Source organism: Mastigoproctus giganteus, chromosome 5 (assembly GCF_048544385.1).
Source record: "Mastigoproctus giganteus isolate SK-2022 chromosome 5, ASM4854438v1, whole genome shotgun sequence".
NCBI lineage: Eukaryota > Metazoa > Arthropoda > Arachnida > Uropygi > Thelyphonidae > Mastigoproctus > Mastigoproctus giganteus.
Genome location: NC_143579.1, coordinates 16,127,375 through 16,143,084, shown reverse-complemented (window position 1 = coordinate 16,143,084; position 15,710 = coordinate 16,127,375). Strand labels below are relative to the sequence as shown.

At 39.0% G+C, this 15,710-nt stretch overlaps 1 protein-coding gene across 1 annotated transcript in view; it reads left to right on the top strand.

Moving 5' to 3' along the window:
• The window catches only part of LOC150085201 (tetratricopeptide repeat protein 36 homolog), a 133,835-nt gene that overhangs the window by 98,792 nt on the left and 19,333 nt on the right, over window positions 1-15,710 (top strand). The window contains exon 2 of the mRNA XM_090373867.1: window positions 13,207-13,395. Within this exon, the coding sequence (XP_090229993.1) occupies window positions 13,207-13,395 (189 nt within the window). The remainder of the gene's footprint in view (window positions 1-13,206; window positions 13,396-15,710) is intronic.

Genomic DNA, 15,710 nt, shown 5'->3' with positions numbered 1-15,710 from the left:
GCACTCTATCATATGCTTTTTCCAGGTCTATAAACAACACGTGCAACTCAACTTGCATCTCCCTGTATCTTTCCATCACCTGCCTTAAAGCAAAGACCGCATCTGTTGCTCTTCTTCTTCCCGGCATGAAACCAAAATGTTCCTCTCCTATTTCCTTCCACAATTCTTTCCCAGATCTTCATCGAATGAGACATTAACTTTATTCCCCTGCGGTTCCCACATTCCTGCACATCACCCTTTCCTTTAAAGATTGGTACAAGTATACTTTACTTCCACTCATCGAGTATCCTCTCCTGCTGCCACAGTTTATCCATCAAGTCCCATAGGATATCGATCCCTTCTTCTTCCAGACTACTCCATACCTCTACTGGTATCTGATCAGCACCTACTGCTTTCCCTCTCTTCATTTTTCTGAGTGCGCTTTCCGCTTCTTTCTGCTTATGCCTTCCACTACTCTCACATTCATCTCTCCATCCTCGCATAGTGCTCTTGGGTTTCCTCATTTAATAGCTTCTTAAAATAGTCTTTCCACCTTTCCTTAACCTTCTCCGGGTCCTGTATAACCACTCTCCCTCTCATCTTTTATCTGTTTTATTGACAAGAAGTCCTTCGATGCCTTATCTCTCGCTTTGGCTATTCTCATCCGTTGCCTATCTCCCTCTTTCCTTTCCAGTTCCCCACAGGCTTCGTCCACTGCCCTCGCCTTTGCTATTACCACAACCCTTTTTGCCTCCTTATTTGCTATTGTATATGCTTCTTTATCTTCCTGGCTACCTGTTACATCCCATCTTTTCTTCATCTCCTTCTTTTGTTTTATAACCGATTGCACTTCCTCATTCCACCACCAAGCTTCCTTTCCCTCTGGCGTCCCCTTTCCTGATGTTTTCCCCAACAACTCTTCACCAACTTTCCTTAAGAAACAACTACAGTGGATTCGGGTTATTTGGGGCACCAGTTAATCGGGGCAGCCGTTTATTTGGGGCAAATCTTAAAAAACAGAAACCAATCGAGAAAATAGCCAGGGTTTACTTCGCTTAATTGGGACAGCATGCCGTTTAATTGGGGCAGGAGACCGCAGCACTGGAGATTACCCTACGATTGTATCCAACGGTACCACGTGGTTTGGTTGAAATTCTGGAGGTCACAACCATAAAACAATAAAAACAATTAGCAGTCACCTGTTTATTGGGCTTTTCTGATGGTGAAATCTATCATAAACGGACAGTAAACTCGATCTTACTGAATTTGCGATAATACCAACAACTGGAATTCTGTGGGTTATTATGGTGAAATGTGTTTACACTTCCATGAAATCTTCAGTCATATAAAAAAATTAATTTTCAGACCTTCTCTTCATTCGTATTTTTGAAGCTTTGTAACTCATTACTCCGTTTTCACTTGTGCGTATTGTGTTACTTGCAATTTGTGTGTGCCGTGTTCTTTGTTATTGACTGCTTATCTTTTTACTGTTTTAAATTTTAACCTCCACCAACAAATGTCAGTGAACTAGTTCGTATGTACATATTACAGTACATATTAATTATTCTGATTATCACGTATATTCTTCCGATTTTTACGTATTTTTTAATTGGTAAGGTAATAAATGGTAAATTTCTCCTTAATATATCTTTGCTTTTATAGCCTGTGCATAATATTCCTCCTATTTTCGCTAATTAGAATCGCTGTTTAATAGAATTAAAATTCAATTCACAAACGTGATCACAATGACTGGCACTTACTGCACCATCGTATAGCGAACAGTACTTTACTATGTTGAGTTTGTCATAATGTGATTTGATTGTACAGTGAATCAATTGTAAAGGGGGGGGGGGTACATTGTATTTTTAACTATTTACGTGAAACTTCGGATAATTGGGGCAGCCGCTTAATCGGCAAAAATGCACTAGTCCTGATGTGTCCCAAATAACCGGAATGGACTGTATTTGTTTTCCACCACTCTTGCACATCTTCCGGTAACTTTATTCCTTTTAACACCTTTTCCCTGAACTCCTTCCTCAAACCATCCTCTTTCAATCTCCACCACTTTATCCTTTTCTCCCTCTGTCCTGAATATTTCCTACTTTTGTCCACTGCAACCTCCCAATTGGCCACAAGCAATCTATGTTGTGCAGATACACTTCCTCCGTTTATCACCTTGCTGTTCCTCATTTCCTTTAGATGCCCCCTACGGCACATGATATAGTCAATCTGGCTTGTCCTTTCACCACTCCTGTATGTTATCAGCTGGCTTTCTTTCTTTTCGAAGTAGGTGTTAACTATCGCTAGGTCGAATGCCACTGCGTGTTCTACTATCCTCTCCCCTTCTCTGTTTCTTTCCCTGATAACTCCACCTTCCATACACTCTTCCTCTCTCTCTTGCCTCTTCCTAAATGACCATTTAGATCACGCCCAATGATCATCCTCTCTTTCTCAGGTATTGCCATGACCACTTGATCCATTTCCATCCAAAAACTGTCCTTTTCTTCTTCCCCGCATCCTACTTGTGGGGCATACACACATACTATTGTGGTCAAGTGTCCACCCACTTCCAGCTTGATGCTCATAATGCTATCATTCCTTCTGTTAACCTCACATACACTCCATCTTTTAACTCCTTATCAACTACGATACCTACTCCATTTCTTCCTCCCTCATCTGCTCCTCTAAAGAACAACTTATACCCTTCACCGAGCTCATTTTCTTTATTTCCCCTCCACCTAGTCTCTTGTAGGCATAGGATCTTCACTCTTCTTCTTTGCATCAAATCCACAATCTCTCCGCTCTTTCCATTCATCGTCCCAATATTCCTATTCTAACACTTTTCAACTCCTTCTTCATCTCTAGCTGAACTAACTTCTTTAACTGGACCCGTCCTTTATTCGGTAGCCCTGACACATCTACTTTCCATCAATCACCTTTTGTTTTGGCATAGTTTTTACGACAGATGCCCTTTCTGACGTCAACCCTCACCATTTATCCAGGCTAGGGATTTAAGCTGCCGATCTGCCAAGCCTTACTCTCTTATACAATGGTGCTATCGCAATTTAATAATTTTATGCAATGCCCCTACTAATGCTAATGCTAATAAATTCAAGGAAGAAGTGGACAAATGTTTGGAGAGAATGGATGAGGTCAATGGAAAGTTTTTTCCTCTTTTTTTGGATGATGCTATATAAGCTTGCTTTCTTGCAACATATGTCAATATGCTAATGTGGCCCCCTCACCTTTTCTTTACTACTGAATATATCATGAGTAGTCAAACTAATAGAACAAACATATCTGTAAAAAGATCTATACCTCCCAAACACTTCTTATTTCATTTCACAAATATACCTGGCCTCACTTCCAATCTCAATGATGTCCATTTCCATTTACAGTCTGCCAAGCCTCAATTACTTTTTTTGACAGAATCCCAATTACTGGCTGATTCAACCACTGCTCATCTCAGTTGTTCTACTTATTCCCTGTATGATTCCTTTAATTTCTAAGGTGATACTTGTGCATATGTATGCTGTGATATTCCTTGTCAAAGACAGTAATTTGGAATCACCTCTTTTCAATCTTCTCTGTCTTAAAATTTCTATATGTGATTCTCTCAAATTCATCTATCAATCTCCCAATCACTCGGAACTCTGACTTCCTCTTTTTGAAGCTCGGCTTTCTCAGTCCAACTTTCAAATTCAGATATCAATTTGGTGATGGTCTCTTCTCACACGGAACCTTTTTCTTGAGGACATTACTGCTTTGTGTTGTTTGGCAAGAACATGAAATGGGCTGAGCTGTGAGATTTCTATTATTCTTTTCCTTGGTTGTATTGATGTTTTAAATCTTGTGATGTCAATGTTAATTCAGACATAGGCAGTGACAGTGAAATTATTCTTGCAGGGATGAAATTCTTTATTCCACACTCCACCTTAAAATCCCATTTTTTATCTAACCTTGGCTTTCCAATAAATGTGCAAATGCTGTTCAAGACAATGTTGTGTATTGCAATTAGCTTGCATACAAATCTCTAGATTCATTTTCTGCTTACAACACCAAAGCTTGCAACAATTGTAAAGTAGTTAATTAACATGTATTTCCAGCTCTGGTAAAATCTGATGGTCCTAATTCCACCTCAGCTAAGCAGAAAAGCTAACCTACTAGCATCCTACTTTTCTTCTAACCCTTCTATTGAGGATCTTGGTAAACCATATTGATGGTATTTCTCTATTTGTTCTCCAAGCATTGCTGCAATAGCATTAGCAGAGGCATATGATGCAAGAAAGCAAGCTTATTCAGCATCAGCCAAAAAAAAAAAAAAAAAAAAAAGCACAACTACTACTCCCATTTCACACCACTCTGTTCGTTGGAAATATCTGTCCAGCTGAGCCTTAAATTTGTTTAGGCTATCAACTTCAACAACAAGTGATGGAAGTCTATTCCACAAACCAACTGCCTGCTGGCTAAAGGCAAATTTCTGCACATCTATCCGACATCCGTCCTTCCGCAATTTGAATTTATGCCCTATCAGGTGATTATTCTGAGCAAGAGGAAGAATCCCATCGGCATTGAGCATGCTCAAGCCATTCAAAGCCTTATACACCTCTATCAGATCACCTTGCCGATGCCTAGTCTCCAGACTCTGTAATTTGCAAAACTTAAGCCTTTCTTCGTAAGAGCAACCCTTTGTTCCATTCACTAATCTTGTTGCCCTTCTCTGTACTCGTTCCAGCAGCTCTACATCCTTCTTGAAATGAGGCCTCCAGACCTGTATACAGTACTCAAGGTGTGGCCTGACCAATGCCTTATACAAGGGAATAATCACATCCCTATCCCTGCTAGAAAAATTCCTGTATATCACTGACAAGACACCATGAGCTACTCTTGCAGCTCGTCTGCACTGCTCAGAGAACTTCATATCTGCCTGCACAATTACCCCCAGGTCCTTTTCATTCTCTACCACTGTCAGCGTAGTACCACAGAGTTGATACGTTGATCTGGGGTTACTGTTTCCCATATGTAGTACTTTACATTTGTCAATGTTAAACTTCATTTGCCACCTCTCAGCCCATCTGCTCAACCTTTCCAGATCCTGTTGCAGCAGCATAGCATCAGTAGTGTCCTTAACAACCCTGCCAACCTTTGTATCGTCTGCAAACTTAGACATTAAGCTTGATATACCATCATCTATATCATTTATAAATACAGAAAACAACAATGGACCCAACACTGAACTCTGAGGAACTCCATTAATAACATTAGTCCACGTTGAGCAGTGTCCATTGATTACCACTCTCTGTCTTCTGCCACTCAACCATCCCTTTATCCATAGCAGCAATTTGCCTCCAATGCCACACTGCTCCAATTTGTGCAGCAGTCTTCCATTCGCAACAGTATCAAAAGCCTTTCTAAGATCCAAATATATAATATCCAGTTCTTTTGTAACTACATCATAGTATCCAATCAAATTGGTCAGACAAGACCTGCCCTTAACAAAACCATGCTGTGTCTGAGCTATAACTGAATTCTTGTCCAGATGATCCTGCAGTGCTTCTTTAACCAGTGCCTCCATTAATTTTCCTGGAACCGAAATTAAACTAACAGGTCTATAATTACTGGTGTCAGCCTTTGACCCTCCTTTGTGAATTGGGGTTACATTTGCACATCTCCAGTCTATGGGTTCCTCCCCTGAGTCCAAAGAAGCTCTCATAATTATGGCCAGGGGTTTGCTTACTTCCTTTGCCGCCTCCTTTAATATAACTGGATAGACCCAATCCACCCCAGGTGCCTTTTTTATGTTTATCCTCAACAATTTCTCCTCCACTTTCCTCTCAGTTATTAGAAAATCATCTAGCTCACTGCCAATGTTTACTTCACCTACGACATTCCCCTTCCTGAATAACTCCTCATGTGTGGAAGTAGAAGCAAAATACTCGTTTAGATTGTAAGCCACCTGAGCAGGATCCTCAACTGTTGAACCATCAACATCCAGTGGACCAATCTGATTCATCCTTTTCCTTCTTGAGTTTAAATAGGTAAAGAACTCTTTTCTGTTTTTCTTTGCATCCTTTGCCAAGGATTTCTCATAATCTGCCTTTGCCTGCGTAATCTCCTTTGTGACTTGGTTACAGACCAACTTATATCTATCATAGGCTTCCATGTCACCCATTAATTTGTATGTATTCCATGCATTTTTCTTCTCTGCCATATGTCTCATTAGTTCATCTGACAACCATTTAGGCCTGAACCTTGAACAATATTTCTTGGTTGGTATGTAAAGCCCGGTAGCTTCCAAGATTAGTTCCTTGAATGCTTCCCATTTTGAATTTGCTGTTGGGAACATCATCAGTTGGTCCCACTGTACAGAATTTAAATACTGTCTCAGCCCATCATAGTCGCCTTTACGAAAGAAAAAAACCTTCCCTTTACCTCTGATGGTAGTTACCTCCTTGAGTAAATCCCACTTCAGCACACTGTGATCACTGTCACCTAGTGGTTCCTTTATCTGCAGATTCTTAATGCATGAAGAATCACTACTGATAATCAGATCAAGAGTATTACTCCCTCTAGTTGCCTCCTGAACATGCTAGTGTAGAAAACAATCATCCAATAAATCCACAAAAGCCTTGCTAGTGTGTGAGTGACCAACCCACAAATTCCAGTCAATATCTGGGAAATTAAAATCCCCCATTATAAGACTCTCTGATTTACTGGCCCATTCTATTTCCCTGTACAGTATCTTATTATACTCATCAGAGTCATTAGGCCTATAGCACACTCCTACTCTCAATTTTGATTTACCTATGCTTATGTCACACCAAACTGACTCGACACTGCACTGTCCATCGATGTCGACTGGCTTCACTTCCTTGAATTTATGTGTTTTTTAACTAATAGCATAACCCCTCCTCCCTTCCTATCCTGTCTATCCTTTCTGTAGACGTTGTACTCCTCAAATTCCAGTTCTGCATTCCTTATATCTGTGTGACACCATGTCTCTGATATCCCAACAATATCTGCCTTTGATGTTTTGAGCAATACCTCAAATTCATCAAATTTATTTACTAAACTCCTAGCATTGGTGTACATGCAAGTATACATGCACCTGTTTCTATTCTTAACTACCCTAACACAACCCATGTGTTTACTTGTACCGCAATGACTTCCAGCAGTCTCTGAAATATCCTGCATCTTGTTTTTCAGGCTTCTGCTCATTCCAATAGAAGCAGTGCAAGAATTTCTTTCACCTCTGCCAGTGACTACTGTTAATCTATTAGTCTTTGTCTCCCCCCCAAGCTAGCAGTTTTCCGACCCACCTAACACTGCCTCGGGTGTAAGGTGGGTCGGAATAGGATCTAGAAAAGTTGAGCAGACGGGCTGAGAGGTGAAAATTAAGTTTAACATTGACAAATGTAAAGTACTACATATGGGAAGCAGTAATCCCAGAGTAACATATCAACTGTGGTACCACACTGACAGTGGTAGAGAATGAAAAGGACCTGGAGGTAATTGTGCAGGCAGATATGAAGTTTTCTGAGCAGTGCAGATGGTCTGCAAGAGTAGCTCATGGTGTCTTGTCAATGATGTACAGGAATTTTTCTAGCAGGGATAAGGAGTTGATTATCACCTTGTATAAGGCAATGGTCAGACCACACCTTGAGTACTGTATACAGGTCTGGAGGCCTCATTTTAAGAAGTATGTAGAGCTGTTGGAACGAGTACAGAGAAAGGCAACAAGATTAGTGAATGGAACAAAGGGTTGCTCTTAGGAAGGAAGGCTTAAGTTTTGCAAATTACAGTGTCCAGAGACTAGGCACCTGCAAGGTGATCTGATAGAGATGTATAAAGCCTTGAATGGTTTGAGCATGCTCAATAGTAGTAGTAGTAGTTGCATGTGATGCAAGAAAGCAAGTGTATGAGCTTATGCAGCATCAGCCAAAAAAAAAAAATCACACCATTCCCTCCAAATGCCTGTCCAGTTCCTCCTTAAATTTATTCAACCTATCAACTTCCACAACGACAGATGGAAATTTGTTTCAGCAATTAACCACCCGCTGGCTAAAGGCAAATTTCCACACATCTATTCTACATCTGTCCTTTCTTAATTTGAATTTATGCCCCCTTAGGTTCATAATCTGAACAAGTGGAAGGATCCCATCAGAATTCAACGCGCTCAACCCATTCAAGGCCTTATACACCTCAATCAGATCACTGCACAGGTGCCTAGTCTCCAGCTACTTTGCAGAACTTAAGCCTCTCTTGGTAAGAGGATCCCTTCATTCCCCTCATCAATCTTGTTGCCCTTCTCTGTACATGCTCAAGCAAATCTACATCCTTCCAATGCAGATGGGATTCTTCCTCTTGCTCAGAATTTATGCCTGAGAGGGCATAAATTCAAATTGAGGAAAGACGGTTGTAGGATAGATGTGCGGAAGTTTGACTTTAGCCAGCGGGTGGTTGATTGCTGGAACAAACTTCCATCTGTCATTATAGAAGTTGATAGCTTAAATAGATTCAGAACTTGACAAACATTTGGAGTGAGTGGATGGGTGAAATAAAGGTGTTTTTTTTTGACTGATGCTATATAAACTTGCTTTCTTGCAACATATGCCTTTGCTAATGCTAATGCATGTGCACCTCAGCATATTCCTGTTCTGTGTTGCCTTTTTACTCTTTTTTTTTTATTCCACTAGTGTTTTTCCTTCTGCTTTGAAATTTGCTTACATCTAGCCAGTTCCAAAAAAGGGTGACAAATATCTTCCATACAATTATCATCACATTGCACTTAACTCTACTTTCTCTGAAGAAATGGAGAAATTTGTTGACCACCAACTCCTAACCTATCTTGAAACGTTCTATTTGATCAATGATTGTCAATATGGATTCCACCAGTGTCAATCCACTGGTGATATTCTTGCTTATGTTACCCATCTACGGACAAATTCATTGGAAATGTTAGGCAAAACTCAAGCAGTTGCTCTTGATATTTCAAAGGCTTTTGATCGTGTTTGGTAGGAAGTTCTTCTAAATAAGCTTCCATTTAATTCTTCACTGTTTGCTATGATAGCACATAGCATTCCATGTTACAGTTTGAGAAACCTTGCCCTGCAAAAACAACTTTAACTTCTCAAATGTATACTACCAATTCCTTAAATGCTGATCTCTAGGTAATTCTCCAGTGGGACAAAGATAACTTGGTTAATTTTAATTCTTCTAAAACTCAGTCCTGTCTTGCATCTCACACAAAAAAAAAAAAAAAAAAAAGAAATCCTGCTCCTATGCTTATCTTCAATGACACAGATTTCTGGTCACAAGGTAAAATAGCATACGCTTCTTGATTATACCGGGATTCGAGCCCGTCACCACCAAATACGGAGAATGCGGAAAGGTCAGGGAATGACTACCGCATATCCCTGAGCAATATGGCCTTAGTTTCTAATGCTCCTAAAAACCAAACAACTAACATCCCAAATCCAATTTTTGTTAGACGTAAGATGCATTATTTCATTTTCAGAACATTGATTCAAAATTGTGTCTTCTTAACTTTCTGTTCAGTTTTACTTTTGTATACTTATGTGAATTTACAATGTGTGAGGGTTATTTATATTAAAGTAGACAAAACTGACAATAATGGCTTTAGTTTCTGGTAAGAAAAGAAAAGCTGATGAACAAGGGTATTTCAGGAGAAACAAACTGATCAGCACCTTTTCCTTGAAATGCAAAACAGGCCTATTTGTTTGATATGTAATGAGTCGATTTCTGTTATGACAGAGTCTAACATTAAAAGAAGTAATGCTCACAACAATAATACACCTACATTTGATAGTATTTAAAAAGAGTTTCACAAAGATAAACTGTCTGTTGAAAAGTAAGCTTTTGGATCAATGGTCATTCTTCAAAATTATGAACTCCCCAAGCAGAATCCATTGTCCAAACTATGCAGTGGCAGAAATAATCACTAAAAAAATGGAAACCTTTTTTTGATGGCAAATTTATCAGTGTTTTGATTGTGTTGCAGATAATGTTCCTAAAAAAAAAGGAAAAAAAAAAAAAAAAGGTCAGTTTTTTCAAAATCACTTTATCTTGGAAAACTTATGGCTAATAATCACAAGTTGTCTTCTGGTATTGAGCACAACCTAAAATTGAAAGCCTCTAATTTCAACTTTTATTCATTTGCACTTGAGGAAAGTATGGATGCCACTGATACAGCCCAATTAGCTTGTTTTTGTGTGGTGTTTATGAAAATTTAAACAACACAACAGAAAAAACGGCTGCCCCAGTCTCACTGAATGACAGCAAAATCCAGTGATTTTTATGCAGGTGTAAAGGTTACATTAACTTGATTGGGTCTGAACCTCAACAACAGGCTCACATCTGGTGAGTATGGCCTTGGCAAACCCAGGGTCCTGAGCTGGATATCATCATTCTTCTCTTTCTTGGTGATACCTCTCTCTCTCTCTCTCTCTCTCTCTCTCTCTCTCTCTCTCTCTCTCTCTCTCTCTCTCTCTCTCTCTCTCACACACACACACACACACACACACAGGGGGGTAACTCGGGAATTTTTTTTTTTTTTGGCTGGTGCAGCATAAGCCTCAGGCTTCCTTGTACCATATGGCTAATAATAATAATAATAATAATAATAATAATAATAATAATAATATCTATTAGGGATTACCCTGACTTCTAATGACTTTTGTTATTAGCACATCATAAATATTGCTTCCTCTAAAAAACTGGCTTTTATCTTTTGCTCTCAATTTTGATTTCTTCTAAACAGCTACTCGTTCTCTACAAATCTGCTCTACCATGGAATATTCTTCCTACCATGGAATTTCTTCCTACATCTAAGGCGGTGCACCCATAACCTCTCTCAGGCTTCTAAAGTCCATTCAAGAGAGGACAGTTAGGGTAATTATGTTTGTGCTGCCCGACTTTCCTATAAATAACCCCAGGGGCTCACATCTGGTGAGTATGGGCTTGAGTCCAGGGTCCTGCCCTGGATATCATCATTCTTCTCTTTCTTGATGATTTCCTTCTACTTCTCTCTCTCTCTCTCTCTCTCAGGGTAACTCAGAATTTTTTTTTTTTGGGTGGTGCAGCATAAGCCTCAGGCTTCCTTGCACCATATGGCTGATAATAATAATACTTCTATGGGCACTGTTCTTCTGAAGTGGTTCTATAAAAATTACCCCCTCCAAACCAGTCCAAACACGTGTTGCAGCCAACCAATGTCCTTTTTAGTGTTAAATTTCAAACTCACAGAACTAACTTTTCTCATTTATCCCTTCACAGGTAATCCTGAAAATTACAATCTTCAGAAATTCGAGTGTAATGTCAACAAGTATCTTCTGTCTTCTCAACCTTCAACTGCATGGTACTAGGTACTATACACTGAGTGATCACTGAATTGTGACCACCCCTATGAAAATTGAATGCGACCCGTTTACATGTGAGGTATGAGAGTGCGGAATTAGTCGACCTGCGTAGCATAGTTAAGATGTCAGTGGTTCAGTAGGTAGTAAAATTACGAGCATGATGGGAAAATGGAAGGATTTATCGGACTTTGATAAAGGACAGATTGTGGGTGCTCGACGAGCTGGTGCCTCTATTTCCCAAACGGCTGAACTGGTGGGGTGTTCAAGAGTCACCGTAGTTAAAGGGTACCAGGACTGGCATCAAAATATTCAAACAATGACCCAACAAAACTGCAAAGGTCAGCAAAAGGTTGATGTTAGAGGTGAGCGCCGGGTCTGACGACTCGTACAGGCGAACTGGCACAGCACTGTTGAAGAGTTCACTACCCAATACAACATGGACCAACCCAGAAGAATATCTGGCATGACCATGCACCGTACACTCGCACATATGGACTACACCAGCGGATGACCCCTACGGCATCCTCTCCTAATCATAAAAGACTCACCTGGTGCAAAGAACATGCAAGTTGGACGTTAGAAGACTGGAAGAAAGTGTGCTGGTCAGATGAGTCATGTTATTTACTCCACACTGTGGATGGTCATGTACAGATTTGGCGTCAACAACACGAGGCTCTTGATTCATCATGCATGGTATCAAAAGTGCAGGCCAGTGGAGGCGGTTGTATGACGTGCGGCATGTTTCACTAGTAGGAACTTGGACCCCTGGTGCATGTGGAATAACGTATCAGTGGTTTCCGCTATTGTCAACTGCTTGCTGACTATGTATACCCCCACTATGTTACACTTTTTCCCGAATGGTGATGGTGTCTTCCAAGATGACAATGCGCTGAGCCATCAGGCACTTATTGTGCAGGAATGGTTTGAGGAACACAGTTCTGACTTTCAGCATATCGATTGGCCTCCGAACTTCACCGATATCAAACCCATAGAGCACTTGTGGGACACTATGGAAAGGCATATCAGGTGCCTATATACACCAGTCACCCCCATACCTGCATTGCTGACCGCATTACACACAGCTTTGTTGGCCAGACCTCCCGAACACTTCCAACATCTTGTTGAATCAATGCCACGTCGGATAGCTGCTATACTGAGGGCAAAAGGAGGACCTATGACGTATTAGGTAGGTGGTCATAATTCAGTGATTACTCAGCGTAGGTTCTAATACCTCTGATGCTTGGGGTTTTCATAAATAAAAAAAAAAAAAAAAATTATTTGCAAGCAATACAACAGATTCATGCCATATCTACTACCCTAAATTGCAGTAAAATATATACATTATGAATTAATGGAAACACCTCTATGTGTAAAAATTGTAATGTGATGTGAAATTTTAAGAGGAATTATTTTCAAAATCTACTTCATGAAGATTGACTCTAAACAGCTAATATATTATTGGAGTTAAATTATGTTGGTCATTGTTATTAAACTTAATAAATATGTTGTGCCATTTATTTATCAAAATATTTTAAACAATTTTCTCCTTACCAAGTACAGCATTTTTCTTAAAATTACATTTCTACAATGCAGATATGCCACTGTGCAACAGAGTATATTTGCATTCTAGTATTTGTTTACTTGCATCTACCCTCTTTTTCCCACCACATCAGAAAATACTTAAAATTATTTAAGCTAACACACACACACACACACACACACACACACACACACACACACACACACACACACACACCTAAAGTTTATATAAAAGTTGTACAATGTATCATACTGTATTGTAGAGAAAGTTAATATATTAAATATAAGTAAAGCTAATTGCAATTTACAGATGACGAAGAAGTAACACATATTGTGAGAGAAGCCAAAGAACTAGAGACTGAAGGAGTAAAAGCAGCTGAAGAAGGAAAAATAAACAGATCTATTGAAATTTTTACAAAGGCTATAGAAACAGCTCCTAATAGGGCTTCTGGTTATAATAACAGAGCACAAGCGCTGAGACTCAATGGTGAAATATCAGGTGGGGTAATATATAATAATAAAAATATCAAGGTGCTTATTTCCATTTATCTAAGAATCACCTCTTTGTATTTAATTTAATTGCTTTTCTTGTATATTTTATATGATAGAATGAATTAAAATGCTGTCTCACACTATTTTTTATTCACATTCATAATGAAGAACAAAATGTCTTTTTAGGATCCTCTAGTTAACATATTTTGAGAGCAGTGGGTTTAAACCATAATATATATGATAGGACACTAATTTCTAGAAATGGATAACCACATTTTAAAAAATAAAAAAATAGGACACATCCATCAAACCAGGAATGTCATATGTGATACTATAAGTATCACATATGACATTCCTGGTTTGGTTGTTTACACATTTGGTCATTTTAACCTGTACCTTACTATATACAAATCTAAAGGATGTATTGCTGCTGGAAGTTATTTCATATTACAGTAGGTCTTCAATTTAATGGATTTTGAATTTAACGAACAAAAAATTTCTGTCTTAAAGGGAAAATTTTAGAACCTTTTTTTTTTATTCACGAATAGAGCACACTAAAAGGTTGGGTCAATGAGTCAGCATTATCTTATCATGTATCTGGTATTGAGCTCAGGGTATTACATCATCTAAGTGGGGTTAATAGAGGGGGAGTGATTAGTAGTGTGCGTCAACACTGTCAGTCTTTCAGTGCAGTTTGTCCTATTCTATTGTTTACATTTTGATTGTTTTTTGCTTTTTATGTAATTGTGATTTTTACATATTTTATAATAAATACGTAATATTTGTCTATCATTATGGCTTTGCGGGATAAAGGATCAAAGTGTAAATGCGTTAACTTGAGTGTTGCACAAAAATTAGAACTGATTGAGAAGCTTGAAGGTGGTGTAACCGTTACACGCATGTAATGTGAGATTTATAGAGTCAAAAAGCAAACAGTTTCAGACATTCACAAAAATAAAAAAAAACTTAAGGAGTTTGCATTAAAATACAGTGCAGATGGCTGTTCCAAGACTACTTCTGCAGTTGGTAGTAGAAAACATATGAAAGTGGCCAAAGATAAAAACCTAGAGGAAGCAGTGTGCAAGTGGTTTGTTCAGCAGCGCTCAAGTGGTGGTGGTGTTTGAGTTAAAGTCGGCTGCTGGAAGGCTTGCTAAGCATATGGACCTAAAATTTCAGAGGAGTGATGGATGGCTGTGGCATTTTTGAAAGAGCCATGGCATAGTTAATAAAAGAACCTGTGTTGAATCTTTAAGTGCAGATGAAAACAAGTTAAGACTTTCAGAAAATATCTAAATGACCTCATTAAAATGAGGGCCTCATTTTATCACAGCTTTATAATGCTGACAAGACTGGGGTTTTTTATTGTGCTGAAAATACCCAGGCTTACAAGCATGAAACAAGCACCCCTGGTCATAAGCTAAATAAAGAGCGAATTTCAGTTTTATTTTGCACAAATCTGATGGCTTGCATCGGCTTAAGCCTATGGTAGTTGGTAAAGCAAAAAAAAATCTTGTGCTTTAAAGGATTTAATGGACCAGTTACCGATGATATATTCCCACTCAAAAAATGTCTGGTTTACAATGGATATTTTCTGTGACTGGTTCTTTAACCATTTTATTGCTGATGTGTGACACTATCAGACAGATATGCTGAAAATTCCTTCTCATGAAATAAAGGCTGTTTTACTGCTAGATAATGCACCTGCTCACCCTAATGCTGAGAGGTTAGTTAGCAGGGATGGGAGAATTAAATGGTCATTTGAATTATGGTGTTTTTCTGCTTCCTAACACTACTTCACTGATACAATCGATGGATCAGGGTGTAATCATTGTATATAAGAGGTTGTATAAGAAGAAGTTTTTGGAAGAGGTGATGGTTGTTTTGGAAGAAACAGAAGATGCAGAAGAAGATACAAGAGGCACCAGGACACTCAAAATTTACATGCATACAACATCAGATCTGCTATCTTCAACTTAGAAGCTGTGAGAAAAGATATGAAGATTACCTTGACCGATGCTTTGAAGGAGTTGTTGTACGACGCAGAACCTGAAATGGACTTTGAGGGAGTTGAGGCATCTAATTTTCGGGACACTCTTCTGAGGGCTGGTAACAAAAATGCAACTGAGAATGATGTGGAACAGTGGCTTGAAAATGATGAAGGTGATCCGGGCTATCAAATTTTTTCTGAGGTAGAGATTGCAGAAAATGTTCTTCATGGAGAACAAGAGAACGATGATGATGACAAAGGTGAAGAATCAGTTGCACCTCATCTTAAATTGTTTGTTATAAGACAACATATGGATGACATCACACATTATATTG